This window comes from Myotis lucifugus, unplaced genomic scaffold (assembly GCF_000147115.1).
Source record: "Myotis lucifugus unplaced genomic scaffold, Myoluc2.0 scaffold_167, whole genome shotgun sequence".
Lineage (NCBI taxonomy): Eukaryota > Metazoa > Chordata > Mammalia > Chiroptera > Vespertilionidae > Myotis > Myotis lucifugus.
In genome coordinates, this window is record NW_005871215.1 from 322479 (window position 1) to 341752 (window position 19274).

The 19274-nt window shown below is 46.5% G+C and overlaps 1 protein-coding gene across 3 annotated transcripts in view; it reads right to left on the minus strand.

Annotated features, from left to right (window-relative positions):
- Positions 1 to 467: 467 nt before the first annotated feature.
- Positions 468 to 19274, minus strand: part of TMCC3 (transmembrane and coiled-coil domain family 3) — an 86788-nt gene continuing 67981 nt past the window's right edge. For 2 of the 3 annotated variants that reach the window (XM_006096052.3, XM_014462028.2), the window contains exons 3-4: positions 18701 to 18836; positions 10437 to 14611 (exon numbers count right to left, since the gene is read on the minus strand). In XM_006096052.3, coding sequence (XP_006096114.1) covers positions 14309 to 14611; positions 18701 to 18836 — 439 coding nt within the window. In that variant the 3' untranslated portion in view covers positions 10437 to 14308. Of the gene's footprint in view, positions 762 to 10436; positions 14612 to 18700; positions 18837 to 19274 lie in introns of those variants that run through there. The other variant, XM_023759928.1, reaches the window with a different exon arrangement.

Sequence of the window (19274 nt, forward strand, 5' to 3'; positions counted from 1 at the left end):
GAGGGTTTCATCTAGATCAGGGGTGGGCAAACCTTTTGACTCGAGGGCCACAATTGGTTCTTAAACCTGGACCGGAGGGGCCGGAATAAAAAGCATGGATGGAGTGTTTGTGTGAACTAATATAATTTCAAAAGTAAACATCATTACATAAAAGGGTCCGGTCTTTTTTTTTTTAGTTTTATTCATTTCAACCTGCCCGGATCTGGCCCGCGGGCCGTAGTTTGCCCACGGCTGATCTAGATTCTAGAACAATGTATGTGATATCTGTTACTTAGTAACACCAGTAAAAACTAAATGTTTAATGTTTAATAATTTGTTCCCCCGGCACCCCTTCCCCCACCCCCCCACCCCCCCCCCCCGGCTACCTAAACACATCCTTCACACTGAAATAGCTGGTTCAAGATCGCCATGTCAGCATGTCACAGTGTGCTCACACTGTCCCCCCATCTCCCCACTCCCTGTCAGTCAGGAATGCTCCATGATGGAATTATTGACCACTAACAGGAACTTACACAAGACAGACATTACATCACATCCCAAGAAGTCCGCAGGCAGATGACGCCTGGCATTGATTCAGCTGCTCAGCGCTGACAAGGACCGGCCTCTTTTCATTCTCCACTTCCATCCTCAGCATGTTGGCTGTTAGTTCTCACTCGTGTCACCTCATGGTTACAGGACGGCTGCCGCAGTTCCAGGCATCATCTCCTCACACAAGGCAGCAAAAGGGAAGGGCGCAGTGCTTAGGAGCTGTCACGACTGTCCTGGGAAGAACAACCAGAACCAATGTGGTGGCAGTTGGGATGGAAAATAGCCGAAGTGAGATATATTTAGCAGGCAGCATTGAGGTGACTTGGTGGCCACAACGAGGAAGGGAGCTCTGAGGTTTCTAGCGTGGATGACTAGGCAGGGGATGACGTGACACTAATGAAGTGATGAGCCCAGAAAGAATAACTCTGGTGGAAGGGCAGAACAATGACCCTCATGTTTTAGTTTGAGGTTCTCTAGGGACATCCATATATAGATATTTTATAGGAAACTTGAAAGTGGACTCGGAGCTCAGAAAAGAGGGAGGTACTAGCTATGTAATTGTGGTAGCATTTGTCACACAGGTGATAGCAGAAACTACGGGGAGTATGTATAAAGGAGGTGGAATGGAGATAAGGAAGCCACAGAATGCTAGAGAGTGATGGAGAAGTAAAAGGAGACCAGAGGCATGGTGTTAAGGGAACCCTCTAAGGGAGGACAGAGCTTAAAGGGTGGGGAGAGCTATGTAGTATCGATTAATCTAGAAATTGAGTAAGACCAGAGCTGGGAAATATATGCACTGGCTTTGGCAATTAGGTTATGATGACCTCTTTGAAAGCAGGCCTGGGAGGGAGGCACTGATTCTACTTTAGAGTGGTTTGAGGAGTCTTAGGAAGTAAGAAGAGAAGACTATTCCTTCAGGAAACATATTATGAGGTATAGTCACATGAGCCATTTAGGCCCAGGAGTGACAAAGCTGGTCTTGTTGAGGGCCTTGTACAAAAGACTTCCCTCTCTCTAAGGAGCAGGAAGTGAGTGCGGGGAGCCTGCAACCCCTGTTGTGTCCCGTGATGTGACGGCCGGGTCTGGGGCAGCCATCCTGTGGCTAGGAGGGGAGAATCATTGACGCACTAAGGCTGCAGAGCAGATAGGATGAGCTTGGTCCTTGGCCTTCACTAAGCTGATGAACTAATCCTGCAGCCACCCACCTCAAACTGCTTCTCAAATCCCCGTTGCTTAAGCCCCGTTCTGCTTGCAGCAGGTATGCTGAGCACATGTTCATGAGACACGATAAAAATAAACTCTAGTGGTATTTCCCACCATCCATGGGAACCCCTCAATGGGGCTAATATCTCCCTACTCCTGGGTGAAGGCTCTGGCAGGCCCACAGGTAACGGACAGTCTGAAGTCGCTTCCACACACAGTCGCAGTTCTGGAATTAAGTTGGGCCAGAGTTAGTACAAACCCTGAACCCGACTGTGCAGCAGATCTCCCCTCCACCACCAGGCCTGTGCCAGGCTCAAAGCCCGAGGTGGAAAGGGGCACATGGCTGGCTTCTCTCTTTTCCACCTCGTGCCTCTGCCCCTTCCATCCAGCTCTTACCTCTACCAGCCCGCTAGGCTGTGTTTCATCCCTTAGGGTCAGGTGTGGGATGAATGCTAAACCATGGGGAGCACCGGTTCTTTCCTGAACAGGAGCTGCTATCAGCTGGCTGTGCTCTCTGGTCCGAGCAGGTGTGAAAGCTGACTTTCTTGTGGGCGCTTCCCACCTCTGGGGGTTCTTCCCTGCAGCTCCTTTGACCTGAGGGATACATCTGTCCTGGGGTCTCCATCCTCAGCCCCATGGGGATGTTGCGCCCACCTCTAGCTTCCTTCTGCTGTGATTCCCTCCCACTCCCTCCCATTGGCTTAATGCCGCTCACACTATGCAGATGTCTCCTGTGTGGGCCGTGTCCAGCTGATGGGAAACACTGGGCATCCTGGTGCCTGACCCCGACGCGGCCCTCCTCTAGCTGGAGCCACAGGCCTCTTTAGTTCCCCCTTGTCAGTAACAGGTCTCTTCAAACCTGCTCTCAGTGAAGGGCGGCAGAAGCCCACCCAGCCACCTCAGAAGAAAGCTGAAGAAACACCCATTTGGAATCCTCTCTTCCTCTCCCCTCTCTCAACCCTTTTATGTTCTCAAATCGGTGAGGGGCTCATGAGCTTATGGAGCGTTTCTCAGTCACTCCCTTTGGGCGTTCTACATATAATGACTGGCTTTGAAATGTTATCTTTTATATAATCTTTTGTATTTGGGGGAACATAAGCATTTTGTCCATAACATGTATATGTATGTACACATCTCATATTAGATATTATACACATATACATATATCCACACACAACACTACATGTATTCCCTACCCCTGTCCACTCAGAGGGCCTGGGAGCGCCGATGCCCCAATAGCAAAGAGCAAAGCTAGCACCCAGATCTTGGCTTTTAAATACTATTTTCCTCTGAAAGGAACCCAGACTCCTTGCAAAAGTGGTAGTTTCCAGGTCCAGGGCGGAGAATGTCCAAGATGAGCCTGGAACATTTTGTGCCAGAAAGCAAGGGCACTCAAAGAATGATGAAAATATGTCAAAAGGACAAAAAGACATCTTGAATGAGTCCCACTGTCCAAATAGGTGGCAACATGTCATTAAAACACATACTAACAATCATGGATTAGCACCCTTTGAATAATAGGAAGCTATGATTCCACACTGATATAAACAAATTGAAAATTTAATGAATAAAAGGAGGCCCAAGGTACCTCCCCACAAAATATTTACTAATTTTCAAAGGGGAAATGTCTTTACAGAGAAGGAGCCTGGCAGACTCCACCTTCACCGAGTGATCGAAGTGAAAGCATCGGTAATGGGATACACAGGAACTGAGGCCACCGGACAGGATGCGATGAGAACACAGTGTTGCTTCTGCAGCATTCCTGTGAGAGATGGTTAACCTGAATCCAGTCATAAGGAAACACCAGACTGAGCGACACTGAAAATGACTGGCCTGCAATCTTCAAAAGCATCACAATGATGAAAGTCAAGGAAAGACTGAGGAGCTGTTCCAGATGGAAGGAAACAAAAGAGGAAACTCCATGCAACTTGTAATTCTGAATGGGATCCTTTGGCTGCAAAGAACATGATTGGGTCAACTGGTGAAACTTGAGTGGGGTGTGAGGATTAGATGTCAGCAACAGATCTATTTAATTTTCTGATTGATGGTCATATTGTGGTTTTGTAGGAGAATGCCCTTATTTTTAGGAATCACTCACTAAAGTATTTGTAGGTGATGGGACATCAGATTGGCAACTTACTCTCAGCTGGTTCAGGAAAAATAGAATTTTTTTGTACTGAAATCCCACTTTTCTCTAAGTTTGTAATCATTTCAAAATTAAATAATAAAAACCAATAAATCCTATTTACACATATGAACCGAATCTACAGTCTATGTGGTTATATACTACACTAGAGGCCCAGTGCATGGGTAGGGTCCCTAGCCACGGTCCCGCTATTATCGGGGCTGGCAGTGCTTCCACTGTCACCCACTGCCAGCGCTGCTTTGCTGATGACCATCGTGTTCCATGCTGCCCCCTGGTGGTCAGTGCATGTCTATCTCCCAGTCGGTTGAACTTCCGCTCGTAGGGACAATTTGCACATTAGCCTTTTATTATATAGGATATTTACTTTATTTGTGCACTATAGTGGATAAGTACATGATATACTGTATGTAATCATGCAGTTCTGGACCTGGAGGCAGCCTTGGACCTCGTGCCCAATGGGAGCTGCAGGGCCCTGCAGTGCACAGAGGATCCCGAGAGACAGGCCACCTCTGAAGGCGGAGCCCCTTCCTATAACATCTCACCACCTTATTCTGAGATGATGGCTTCCAAACATCCTAGGAAATTCAGAAATCAGAAATTCAAAATTTCCAGTATTCTTGTCCCACTGTCCTCAGAAATCTTTGAAATCCCAGAAATCCAAGAATTTTCCTATTTCAGCTATCCCGCCCCCCAGCATGTCACTGACACCCCTGTGCCCCTGATGGTGGCACCCTGCTGGTTCCGAGTTCGAGGGAGGAGGGGTTTGAGTTGCCGTGGTGGGGACCAAGTGACATAAACCACACCCTGGGCCTGGAAAACGAAAGCGTCCATGAACAGGAACTGTTCTTCTTTATCAGTTAAATGTTCGTGTTTCCCTGTTTTGGTTCCATAAATGTGGTCATCATTTTGATAAAAGGGAAAAGTGTGGGGAGCCAGCCTGGCGCTGGGCTCTGAGCTGTGCTCTATTTTTAGCCAGGGTGGACTTTGAGTTTTGATATATTTATATCAGTATGGAATCACAGCTTCCTATTTTATTCAAAGGTTTATAGTCCATGGTTACAGTCAAGGATTTATGAGACCTTTTTATGGCCCCAACTGCCTTCTGGTGCAGGGTGAGGAGACAATGGCGGGTGGATAAAGGTTGGTGTCAGGGAAAGGGAAGTTAAGGGAAGCCTTTCAGAAGTGTCCTGTTCCAGTCAAGTGTCTTCACCCCTTTGCATTAGGAGGAGTGTCTGGTAGAAAGTTGAGTAAACCCAATCCATACTCAATAATATTTATTGAAACCAACTGTCTAGGAATGGCAGAAAAAGAAGACACGACCCAGCCCACAGGTGGTCACTATCTAGTGGGGAAGGAAGGCAGCCCCCTTGGAGGTTTCATCCTTACACACTCTGGCTTCTTTGTTCACTGCATCTATTGGACATTACCCATGTGCCCAGCACTTGGGAGGCCCCAGGGAGAACTGGATGAGTAGGATGTGGCTCTGGCCACAAGGAACTCACTGTCCTAGAGGGTACAGGTGTTATAACGGAGCACTCCTTCACAGAATACAGAGGGAGGAGGAGAAGAACACTATAACCTTTTGAATAAAACAGAAAGCTATGATTCCATACTGGTAAAAGCAAATGAATGGAAAGTTTGATGAGGAAAAGGAGGCCCAGCGTACCCCTCCACAAGGCGTCACAGAACTGACACATGAGAGGGGCTTGACAAATGATGAGGAGAGATGTGATTACAGGCAGAAAGAAGCACTGTGCATCACCTGAGGGTGTGCAAACAAAGCACAGCAGGAGGGTGGGCGACTAGTACATCAAGGACCTTGCTGGCTTCATCCAGAAATTCAGATTTGACCCTGTGGGCGGTGGGAATCACTGAAGGGTGAACAGTGGAACAGGGTGATCTGATTTGCAATTTAGAGAGATCACAGTGGCAGTCACATGGGGAATGGATCAGGGGGAGGCAAAACCAGAGATAAGGGACCACCTCGGAGGTGTTACAACTGAACTAGAAGAAATAATGGTGCCCCAATCATGGTAGTGGCTGGTGAGATAGAGTGAGGTGGACAATTTGACGTTCATTTTCAAGGTAGAACTGACATAATGTGTTGATGCTGGTGAGGAAGAGGAGGATGGCGCTGAGGTTTCTGGTTTGGATGGATGAGCGGATGGTGGTGGAGCTTTTGCGTGGAATTAGGTAGCACAGAAAGAGCAGATTTGATGCAAAGGCTAATAGTGAGCTTGGTCTTCTATTTTGAGGTGCCCTAAGGGTATCTATGTAGAGATGAGATATGCATCTGTGGATGAAAAAAGAGGCAGATGCTCACTACATAGAGATGGTGATTATTAGTCATACAGCTGATGATGGAATCATGGGAAGTCTACAGAAAGGGAATGGAATGAAGATAGTGCGCCAAAGAGGACTAGCAGTGGCAGGAGACCAGAAGAGTGGTGGCCAGGAACACCCAATGGGAGCAAAATGCTTCAGACTGCAGGGAGCACCACAATGGCTTATCACATGGGAGTTAAAGACACAGCTGTACACCTGATAAGCAAACATGTCATTGATGACCCCAATGAGAGAAGTTTCAGGTGAGTCTTGGGGGCTGATACTAGGCTGTAGTCACTCCCTTCTCCAGGGACTCCTTAATCCACTACAGTGTAGTGCATCGGTTCTCAACCTGTGGGTCTCCCCACCCCTTTGGCGGTCGAACAACCCTTTCACAGTGGTCGCCTAAGACCATCCTGCATATCAGATATTTACATTACGATTCATAACAGTAGCAACATTACAGTTATGAAGTAGCAACGAAATAATTTTATGGTTGGGTCACAACATGAGGAGCTGTATTTAAAGGGCCAGAAAGTTGAGAACCACTGGGTAGTGGATTAAGGAGTCCCTAGAGAAGGGAGTGGAGACTTTCCTTGAGAAATGCAGTGGTAAAGGGGAAGAGGAGTGGAGAGCTGAGGAAAGGTAGGATCCAAATAAGCGGGTTTAGGATAGCAGCAGTGTGGGCAGCCATGTAGGCTGAAATGAATCCACGGAAAAACAGGCATGGATGGCACAGGACTTGAGGATGGAGAAGCAAGCCCTGGAAGAGGTGGTGCAGGGAGAAAGTGGGCATAGGTGGGAGGGTCCATCTTGGACAAGGGGATGGTGAGAAGGGGAGGAGGAGGGAGCGAGTGAGAGAGTTCAGGCCTGATGAGTACGGGAAGGGAGCTCCAGGAGAAGGGAGTGTTCCCTTGGCCCTTACAGCCGAAAGGCCTGCCAGAGCCCAGGCTTCGGGGAATGCTGTCTCATCAGCTGGGCTCAGGAGCCTGGGCGCAGGTGCATGGAGCACCTAACCTGTCTCAAGGTTGGGGCAGGGCAGGGCGGCACAGGCAGGGGCCAGCGGGGAGAGTGCAGAGGCTGCCTGTGAGATCTGCAGGGACTGGGAGGAGCGGGCAGGGAGGCCAGTGCTCAGGGCTCGGCATCAGGCAGGGTTTACTCACTGCTGCCTCAGAACCAGGTGCTCATTTGCATGTTATCCATGTGAACACCAGGAGCATCCCATCCCCTCTCCAAGGAACCCTCAGATCTTCCGAGAGCTCCTGCTATTATGCTGAGTCTCTCTGACCCGGAAATATATCCACTTTAAAGATGGCTCTACTCAGTCATGCCCACGTGGCTGGCTGTGATATTGAGCTGAGAAAACAATACTCAGGAAGCTCATCTCCTCTCTAAGAACATTGAGGGGAGTTTTAATTTTAGCCTAAATGCTCAGAGCATGGCCCTTACTGCAAATATTGCATTTTGTTGTTATCCTGTTTCCTCCTCCTAGAATGTAACCCCCACAAGGTCAGGCACTGTTTTGCCTGAGCCTAGAACAGTGCCTGCCAAGAGTAAGTGCTCAATAAACAAGTGAAGGCCCTGTTCCAAGCACTTTACCTAAACCTTACAACCCTAAGCATTTAACCGTTTAGAAAAGAGGTCCCGAGAGGATAGACATTTCCCCAGGTTAATCAGATTGCAGGTGAGGGAAAAGCCCCCTCGTTTCAAGCTGGGCTTCCCACAGGGCATGCAGTAATCAGAGTCGACTTAGTTTATTAGGAGACCACGCCTGTGAAACTGATTCCTGCTAACCCAACTCTGACAAGAGCATCTCTGACAAGACAAACCAAAGGTACTGATTTACATTCAAGTATAACCAGCTGCCAAGGAGCTGGAATGCTCGGACCAGCTAGAAAGCTAGCCTGTCCCCAGCAGGACAAGTCCACTGAGGAGCCAGACAAACACTCCCCACGTGGCTAGGAGGCGGAGCGGAGTCAAGTGCTCTCAGGGGGACCACAAACCAGGCCTGTGAACTGGGTGCCTGGGAGAGCCATGCAGCTGGCCTGTCAGGACCCCTGCCTCTGAGAGGACCAATGACACACTGCCGCCCGCTCTGCAGCTGGGCACGGGAGCCAGCCACAGCCCCCCCGCTCCTGTGTCCTCCCTTGGGGAAAAATACTCGAATGACTGAATGGGCCTGTTCCAATCCAACTCCATATGGAATTTTCATTGACCTGCTTAGGTGACTGTTGCTTGCTGATAAGGGAAACCCCACGTGAAGCAGAAAGTCACCCTGCCACAGTCTGACCTGGAGCCTGGGGAAGACCGTCTCTCTGACTGGGTCCCTGTTGGCTTCAGCCACTGTGTGAGGGGGTGTGCATAGTCTGGACGTGGCCTAAATTTGGGGGTTCTGTCTTATAGATCTGTCTCTGCAGATGGAGGGCGACGGCTTCAAACCCCAGGGAAGTGTGATGATCAGTCACAGAAACCACTTTCGGGAGGAGACACCCAGGGGAAGGCTCGGTCAGCATCGCTGCTCGTGATGTGAACAGTCCAAGAATCAGAGAAGAATCCAGGTCTCTGAGACGTTCCTTGTCAAATGAAGTCTCTTAGCTATTAGCACAGACCAAGGCATAACTTCGCTTTCTTTCTGCAACAGGCACACCTTGTTTTATTGCTCTTCACTTCATTGTGTTTCACAGATGTGGGGGTTTTTTACAAATCGAAGGCAAGACCCTCCACCAGCAAAAAGATTGACTCGCTTTATTGCTGTGGTCTGGAATTGAACCCACAGTGTCTGTGAGGCATGCCTGTACTCAGTAGTTTGTTTTTAAGCAGAACAGAAAAAAAAAATCCAATTCCCAATGCCTGGGTCAGAGTAGAGTAACCACCAGCAAAACAGCTGTTAACGCGGCTGACGCTCATTTCTGTTAACTGCTTTACTCCAGTGAAGGGCCTGGCGAGGGAGAAATTCTGGCTGGCTTAGCAAGGAGAGAAATTTCAGAGGTAGCCACCACAGATGGCAGCAGATGTCATGCAGCTCAGAGCAGAAGCCACCAGGGACTTCGCCATCTCAGAGCTAAGCGAAAAAGCTGATAAATACTCAGCCACGCCAACTGCCAATTACACACCCAGAGGCTCAGGAAGCCAGGGAGGGTGTAAAAGTTGCTTTAATTAACAGCTTTCCATTCTCTTCATCCACAACTCTGTCAGCCTGTCTCTTCAAAGACCGAGGATGCTGGCTTCAGGTAACCATCCTTACCACAGTATGCCAGTGGGGTGGAGGTATAAATGCACAATTTGCAATAATGGTATTGACTGCTCCAGTCCTAGGGTTAAAAGTGACCTTTCTAGGGCTCCAAGAGTCATCACCTCGAAGGAGCTGTGAGCTGGGAGTAACTAGAAGCCAGTCACTCAGTCCCTCCTATTACAGGGCGGGGTAGTGGTTCCCAGTGCAGGCTCCTCGCACCAGCTTGGGGCTGAATCTACAGCTCCACCAATACCTGCTGCACCGCCCTGCTAGTCCTTTAAGCTCAGCGTCCTCATCTGTTAAGCAGGGATAATAGTGTCTATCTTACTGAGTGTTGCAACAATTACATTTGACATCGCATGCAAAGCACCTGGCACAGAGCACTGTGTATAGTAAATGCTCAAAGAATGTTAGCTATCATCCCAAATCTACCACAGCCCATGGTGTTTGGGTATCACCATGGTCCTCTGTGTCCTATGAACTTCTACATCTCATGGTCATACCTGTTAGAAAGTAACTCCCTCCCCACTAGGGCTTGAGGAATGGGCTGCATATCACACACCAACAATGTTTTATGAAATAGACTTGGAATAGTTTACAAACTGATTAAGGGAGGTAGGGGAAGAGGGTAACTGGCAGAACAGAGGGGTTTTAGCTGTGAAACTATTCTGCATGATACTGTAATGGTGGGCACATGTCACTGTACATTTGTCCAAAGTCATAGAAGGCACAAGAGTGAACTGTAATGTAAACTGTGGCCTTTGGGAGATAGTGAAGTGTGAATACAGGTTCATTAATTGTAACAAGTATACCCCCTGGTGGGGGATGTTGACAGTAGCAGAAGCTGTGCATGTGGGGACAGGGGTATATGGGAACATCTCTGTACCTTCTGATCAAGTTTGCTTGAAATAAAGTCTATTCAGATAAATAAGAAATAAAGGTTATTAAAAACTGGTGATACACACACAAATGTACTATTGATATTGGCTCTGACAAATGTGAAAATTTAAGAAATCTAGCTCTTTATTTAACTTCAAAGCTAACATCAGTGTTTATTTAAAAAAATAATGGCACCTGCTTTGAATGGGGTGAAGATCTACAGAGGACTTACAATTTTAGGCCAACATGAGACTGTGTAGTATTCCACAAAGTGTAATTATGCAGTGGATCTCACAGTAAGCATTTCCAGTTTGTACTTTCAGAGCCACTGACTAGCGCCCAAACACGTCTTAAACACGGAGCACGTTTTGTTGAAACGTTTCTCTTAGGACAAGCACAGAGGGAGACATGCCTTAAATAATACATAAATTAAAACTGCAACACATAAATCATTCCTAAAACAATTCAGGTACATGTCTTTCCAGCTTCTTATAAACAGAGAAATTGTACTTCCTTTAGAAAGTTATAGGTTAATTCTGCTTTATATCTTATGGGTTATCAAACTCTTATGAACTACCTTTTTCTTTTAGCTTCTTAACTACTTCTGATGTAAACAGGCCAATCTCATTGTTTTCAGTGACTTATTTTTTTAGAACTCTTTCCTTAGTACATGTGCTAAACTTCTTGAAATACTTCTCTCCAGATAAAGCCCTGAATTTTAAATAATGCCACTTTATCCCACCACCGGCTCCCCAGAATTATAGAAATATGCAAAATAGGTTGATCACACATGTCCACATTAATAAGTATAATTAAATGTTTTTTCAAACCAATACAACTATATTTGGATTCAATACAAAAAAAAATGTTTCCATTCAATGCAAAATAATTGGGTATTTAAAATCCAAACGAAGAGGACAAAAGTAATTAGTTGCCCAAGGGAAGCTAGTTTCCATCCCTATCACTGAACCCATAATTAAACCTGATTCACTAGGAATGGCTGGGCAATGAACACACACAGTGGGGCAATATTTCAATGAAAACAAGAATGACAAAGCAGGAGAGGGGCTAAAATCACACAGATGCTAAGTGACAGAGAGGAATAACAGCACGATGGGCTGAAATGAGAAGAGGAGGGGTTTCAGAAGATTTCATCTACCAGGAGACGATAGCGAGCATGAGTAAAACCGCTAACGGTACACGCTAGACTTTCACTGCCCTAAATCTGCAATGGGGTACTTTTATTTACCTCTTCACTGTAGGATTTATTTACTTTTTGGGGGAGGGTCTTTTGTTCTGGCTCAATCATATTCAAAATATAAGCTGGAATAGCCAATTCAAAACCCACAAGGGAGTATTTTTAGGTTTTTGTTTTGTCATGAAAATAATCTCACCAAAAATGTCAGCACCCAAAATCACTCATTCCGTTCACGGAGTGAGCAGGTGCTCACCCACCCAGCTGGCTTTCCTCCTCAGTAGGTATGTACAAGATGTTTACTATCAATGCAAGGTGGAGAAAAGGGATTAGTTAACTTAAATGTCAATTAAATATCCAATTCCAGCATATGTCATAGCTTGAATTACTGTTTTTCATTGTATACTTATAAATAAAACTTTATTTAATTTCCTCATGCAGTGGGAAGGTTTATTCCGTAAGAGGAGGAGTCTCTTTGGGGTATGTCATCTTATTAGAAAGCTTTGTGAACTTTCAACAAGACTCTAAAATAAATATGCCGTGTAGGTTGAGCATATCCAAGGGAAACAAGCTTATCCGATGTCTAATGAGAGTCACCAAAAATATGAATTCTGGAAAAAGAATTCATGATGAGGTGCAATGAATTAGATGCCACACTATTTCAGAACAGAGCGTTTCTAGCAGCTTGTTAACTGCTCCAGACTGGAGGGGCCAGAGTGTGCTGCCTCCCCCTTCCTTCACTTCTCACTGTGGGGGACGCACGGATCGCAGGCCTGGGAAGTCCCTGCAAACTTGCTGGGCTGAGCCACGGAGTGGAATGTGGTGGCAGGAGGAGGCTGATGTCTTCCTAGACCCTCCTAGAGCCTTACATGATGCCCAGAGGCAAAGGGGCATGCTGGCCATGAAAACATAAGAGCAAAAGGAAGCACACCATTCCTTCTCCCTCCCTCCCCTAGACCCGGAACCTGTTTCTGTCCCCTGGATATGATGGCTCACAGTATGTTAGCAGCCAACTTGGGAGACCCAGGGTGAGTCTGATAGCGCAAGGAGACGGCCATGAGATGGGGTGGGCCCAGTAACTCCCTCTTTCCTGAATCCAAAATACTCTATAGCCAACGATTTCATGAAATCATGTTTATTGTTTTAAAAAGCTTGAGTCTGGAATTAGATAACGGTGACAGTTGTATGAGTTTGTGAACTGATTAGAACCACTGAATTGTAAACTTAAAACAAAAGCTTGAGTTGTATGAGTCTCACGCACACTGGACTTGTGCCACATGCTCGACTATTCCATTCTCTCAAACCATGGCACTGTCACATTTCTTTCACAAGATTTCCCTAAAAGCAGCTCTTTGCAAAATATTGCACTTAATTTATACCCAGGCAATTTGAAGCTTTCTGGAAGAAAATGTACACTAACAGGCATCTGATGTCTTCAGATAACAGAGTGGGTGGTGGGAGGAGGGGCTAGACAGCAGTTCCCATAAAATTCTCCCACCTCTTCCTTTCATGTACAGAGAGGAGCCCATTTAAAGGAGTGTCTCACTGGGCTGAAGATAGTGAGTGGCATCCCCCAGATAGGCCTGGGATGCTAACTTTTGGATGCTGCTACCTCAGGGGCACGTGGCCACTCGGTTATCCTAGGACTTATCTTCAGTGAGATGCCAGGAGACAGATGGCACCCTTGGCTCAGACACTGCATCTAATTTATCTTATTCCTGCTGGTCTTTCAGGAGCCTCTCACTCTTCATCCAGGCGAACTGCGCCCACCGATCTAGCTGCCGTGTCATATTTCCTCCTGCTTCCAGTGTTCTACCCGAGTGCACTTCAGCTTTATAAATTATGATTCAGCTTTCCTTCTGAAAGAACGCCCCCTGCAACATGAGCATCGTGTGTTTTTGTTTACGGAGTAAGCTTCAAACCCCTCACAGACCTGCGAATAAAGTGAATCACACCTCACGGGGGGGTTATCACAATTACGGTTTGTTGAATCACAAGCCTCTGCAGTAGTCCTGACAGGACCCCAAATGGATGTTAAAGCCGCAGCCTGATGAGGGGTTTGGATGCATTTCTGTATGCTTTGGAGGCTGGGCATTCGATAGCCAGTTCAGGTGGAATCAGGTGGACGGTTCCATGGGTATGAAAAGGCACAAGCCCCATTCACACATCCTGCTGTCTCACCATGTAAAGTGCAACAGAACAACTAATTAGACTTCGGATGGATAAACAGGTGTGTCAAAAGATTTCCATGTTACAGAGAGCCACACACAATTGAGCACTGTGGACACTGGGCACACCTGGGACCTACGGTCAACTGTGGGATGGATTACACGGGGTTTACTGGACTTCCACGGCCAACGCCTGTCCTTCTTCCCTTCCCCGAGTCCTGCCACATCTGCTGCTACGTGACTCAGGGAAAACGTGACCACTAACAATGGTGAGCTCATTTATGATAGAGATCTGAGAGAGAGACACTGAAAGTCCCTTGTCTTCTGAGTCACCAATTATGCCGAGTGCTCAATAACCAGAGGTCTACCGTGCTGGGCGAGTCAGCTGGGCAGGAAATCTGGTCTGATTAAGGCAGTGAGTAACATGGGAGCTCTGAAGAGTTTCACATGACCAGGTACGGGGACCGAGCTGGCAATTGCTGCCGAGATAAGAGAGTTGTAGTTATTTACAGCACAGTCCCAGTCCTGGTAATCTTCATTGGCACAACTGCTCATGTTAAAATTTGGTAGTATGCACAGAGTTCTCTTTAAACTAAAAACCAGGAGACACTTGAGGACGGGAACCAGCGGCTTCATCTGGGTATTATTATCCTTTCTATGGCACACAGAATATGGTCCCAGTTTTTACAAAATATTGCAAGAAGAGTCACAGCAAAGAAGGTGCCAATGATGTGGAAGCGGCTCTTCATCATGGGCGAGACGAACTTGGCGATGGTGGACACACACACCAGGATGACAGTCATGAAGGCCAGCACCACGTTGATGCACTTCCCCAGGAGAACCCTGGCGTTCGCCGTGTCTGTCTGCTGAGCCTGCTGCTCCTGCTGGTGGAGCTCCAGCTTAGAAATGCGAGTCTGGCAGGATTCCAAGGCTTCCTGTGGGCAAAAGGCAGAGCAAGGATCAAATGCTGTGCGACCACGGGCAACCTGTGAGCGCCTGCCTGGAAGTGCACCAGAGCTCCCAGCTCAGAATGCTGCTGCCGAGGCAGCCCACAGCCAAACTGACGACGACGACGACGACGACGACGACGGCAAAGAAAAGAAAACAAGGCTCATTTTATCGTCATTTATGGGCAGAATGAGCATGTGTACACAACCATAAAGCCCATAAATGAGAAATTAGCATTGGGTATTCTGCTCCACCTACCTATGAAATAAAGTGCATATTGGCATCTGCTGGTGCCACAAGGGACAAACGGGGGGGGGGGGAGGGGCGGCGGGTGGTGGTGGTGTTAGGGTTCCATTTTGGGACAGTTGTCTACTTCTAGCCATGGAATAGGTAGTATCTCTAATTCTAGTCCTTATTTCACTGCTCAGTCTGTGTGCACCCATTACCAATTGGCAGAGGATGGAGCGAGAAAGGCAGGGACAGGACTGACTTTGGGACAGCTCTGTCTCACCTGTGTCTCAAGACACTATCTGAGGCCATGCATTCTCTCTAGATCCTGTTCTTTCCAAGACTTCAATGACTAAGATAAGATGATGCCAGGTATACCTCTGGCCCAGCTGTCTCTTCTGAGATCGACTCATATATCTACACACCTTCTTGAGCTTCCTAAAAGCACCTCAAATGCAGTATGTCCAAATGTGGATTCATGTATTGCACCTTCTCCCGCACCTACCATCAGTCCTGTTTCCCTTCCAGTTCCTTTTCTCAGAACATGGCATCTAATCTGCCCAGTTCCTCAGGCCAGAAGCCTGAGAGGCATTCATCAATGCCGTCACCACCCAGCCCCATCGATACAACATCCAGGATCTATCTCAATTGGTCTATTTCTCTCCCCTCCCAGTCACCACCCCAATCTAAGCCACCAGGATCTCTTGCCTGCAACAAATACAGAAATTTTTCCACACAGCCTCTTGATCTCAACCTCATGAATCCACTTTCCACACAGCAGCCCAAGTGATCTTTGAAAGATGCATATCTGCTGTCACTCCTTGTAAACTTCTTGCATCTTTAACATGGCCCAGACCCAGCCACGCTCTCCTGCTCAGTGTTCTGGCCCTACCGGCTTTCCAGGTTCTGAGGAGCACACTTGGGGCTCTGCATATGCAGTGCACGTGTCTGGCATGTCTGCCTCCCCACTCCCTCCCCTCTTCATCTGTGGATCTCCCATTCTCTTTCAGGCCTCAAGTTAACTGTCGCATCCTGACCCATCAGACTACACCAAGCCTCCCTTTAGCCCTCCTCCCCGACCAAGAGGCCATAGCTGCATGAGGATGAGGACTAGGCCCACTGAGCTGCGATCCCCAGCAGGAGGCCAGTGGCAGGCATGCAGCAGGTGCTACATACTAGCTGAATACTCAGGAGACTGGGTTATGGGGTATGAGGCTTGAAAGAGAAAAACCTTTAGTCTCTTGAGAGAAAAGGACCTAAGTAGAAGTGGGTACCGTGAGCCCCTTTTAGTTCACTAGCCTACTGTCTAACTCATTTACAAATATGTGTTTATTCAATTAAAATACAGCCATCTTCTAGGGTTTTTAAACAGCACAATGATTTAACATGATTTGCTTTTCTTCTGCTGAATATACTCTATGGGCCAAAGAACAGGGTTTGCTGTTACTATAGCAACTTTCGTTACACAGGCTACCAACAAAAAAGGTAAAACTTTTTCAGAGCTTCATATTCTAAAAAATACTGCTCTCTACAATAACACACAAGTACCCCACATCATTCATATATATATATATATATATATATATATATATATATATATATATATATATATTTGTAAACATTTTGGCTCAAGGTTTCCTTCATTTAGGACATGGCATGGGAAAGTGATAGAACAAGACAAAAGACCAACATTGTAGGCAAATTCATCCATCTTTGATTGGGTAGATGAATTACATATATAAATAGAATGATCCTAGAATTGTCTTAGAACTGCTATCAATTGTTTTTAACCAAAAGAAAAATCCAAAAAATTTAAGCAATGTATTGTAAGGAACTTTGGTCACAGCACACACTAGGAGATAGTCCGCCCCACAACCGTCAGACTTCCTTGGGTCCAGTATTTAATTTATTGAGGATAAACACAAAGGACAGGATTATCTTCTAAACTCCTTTCATGGGGAATTCAGGGTTAAAAACCCCAATACTCAATTGCTTAAAATAACAACGAATTCTTGCAACCCTGTAGGCCACAGCCACCCTCATCTATACTGGCGCATCCTCTGGAATAACCCTGTGAACAAAAGAAACAACAAACAGGACAAAGCTGAACAGGCCCAACTGCTAAAAGCCCAGGGATATATGGCTACCCACCCCATACTAAAAAGAATGGTCAACATTTATTTTTTGACTGCTTATGTGTCCGGCAAAGATTTAAGTATTTTACGTTATTACTAGTATCCCATTTAATTCTCTCGACAACCTTAGGAGATAGAGCTCATTAATATTTCCATTTTATAGATGAGGAAACTGAGGCACAGGACGCTGACTTGTCAGGGCCACACTAAGTAGTAGAGCCAGGACCCAGAGATGTTCTAAAACAGAATGATCTAATAAACCTGCATTGTTCACTTGGCAACACTGAACACTTAAATGGGTTCACATTTTTTGAAGCCAGTCAGTGGTGAAGCTGTCTCCTAGCCCAGAGCAGGGGCAGACATCCTCAGCGTCTTCTGCCCCATGTCCCCAGGCAAGCATTTCCCACCAGCTCTGCCTGATGCCAGAACTGTCCAAACACACATGTGGGATTAACCCAAGCTCCGCCCTCCGCACAGAGTGGAACAAAACATGGGCGCTGACACTCTAGCTCACACACTGTGGGAGAAATCTCTCTTTACGCTTCTGTTTTCTCCCTTATGAAGTGGGTCTGGAGAAAATAATCACTGGCTACAAAGAAAATTTGCAAAAATGAAGCTGAACATTACTCAAAGAGTATAATTTTTTTTTTTTAAAAGGCAATCTGAGGGTATATAAACTGGTCCAGCCACTGTGGAAAACAGTATGCAGTTCCTAAAAAAAAATTAAAGATAAAACTATCAGAGGACCCAGCAATCCCACTTCTGGGTGTATAACTACAGGAAATGAAATCAGTATTTAGAAGAGCTATCTGCACCCCCATGTTCCCTGCAGCATTATTTACAATAGCCAAGACATGGAAACAACCTAAGTGTTTATTGATGAATGAATAAAATGTGGCATTATATCTACAATGGAATACTAGGCAGCCATGAGAAAGAGGGAAATAACTGCCACTTGCAATGCCATTTGACATGGATGGACCTTGAGGGCATTATGCTAAGTGAAATAAACCAGGCAGAGAAAGACAAATACTCTATGTTCTCAATTATATGTTGAATCTAAAAAACTGAACTCATAGAAGAGGGGATAGACTGGTGGCTGCCGGAGGTGCAGGGACAAAATGGGTGAAGGTGCTCAAAAGCTATAAACTTCCAATTATAAAAGCAAGATTTGTTTTACATTTTAAAGTTTTTAAAAATTTTGGTTGTGGTGGGGAGAGTAGGGTATAGATGATGAGCTTGGGGGGTGGGGTTAGATAATAAGAATTTGTTAATTAATTTAGGCAGAAAGTAAACAGAATATAGCTTCTTTACCCAGTAATGTCTATAACAGCGACTTTAAACCGATGTGCTGCAAGAATTTTTACCTATTTAGTCAGAGGCACTGACCTCTTTTCCTTTAAACTGTCAAATAAAAAAATGACAACAGCCAACACAATAGCCTCTGCTGTGAATGAATCAAAATGATGCCTTTTTTTGGTCAGACTGGCAAAAATATATAGTATTATATATTTTGGTGTGCCACAGAATTTTAGTAAGTAGTTTATGTGTGCCATGAGATGAAAAAGGTTGAACATTGCTGGTCTATAACGTGAGCTGATGGGGTTAATAAGGTAGAGAACTAATGCTTGCCGAGGGTATGCACTTAGTGTGTTAAGTGAATTAACGGCTGAGAAAAGCCCCCTGAGTGCCCAAGGAGGGGAGGAAAGGCACCTGGATGTCCCGCGAGCGCTCGTAGGCCTGGTAGGCCACCTTCTCCTCGATGCTGGCCAGCTCCTGCTTCAGGTCGGCCGTCTCGTGCTGATGCAGGTCTGTCAGGTCATGGAGCTGGTCTTCTAGTCGCTCGTACCTTTGAGAGAGAGGAGCCGATTCTGAGCACGACATTTCAAAGGTGTTCTAACAGCACATTCCGGAATGACGTCCTTTATCTCACTGCTGCCAGTGCCCTTTGGCTTGTTGTCATCTCCTGGCAGACTGTTTCCAAAAGAAAAGTCTGGCTGTGGGAAATGCACTGACTTCCAGCTCTGGTCTCTGTAGTCCTAACTGTCCTCACCACTGGGTTTCATGCAAAGCAAATCTGGCTTTTCCACCCAGGTCAGAACCGCGTGTTGGCTGGCTGTGATGACAACAGGAAGGACCTCAACAATGACACGTTCACTGTGGCTGGTCAGGAGGCAGGGCTGTGGGGATCCTGCTCAAAGCAAGGACCCACTGGCATCCCGATGCTCCTCCCCTCTCCGCCCCCACAGTGCCCAGCAGTTCATGGCCAGGTGCCAGAGTGCCTAGA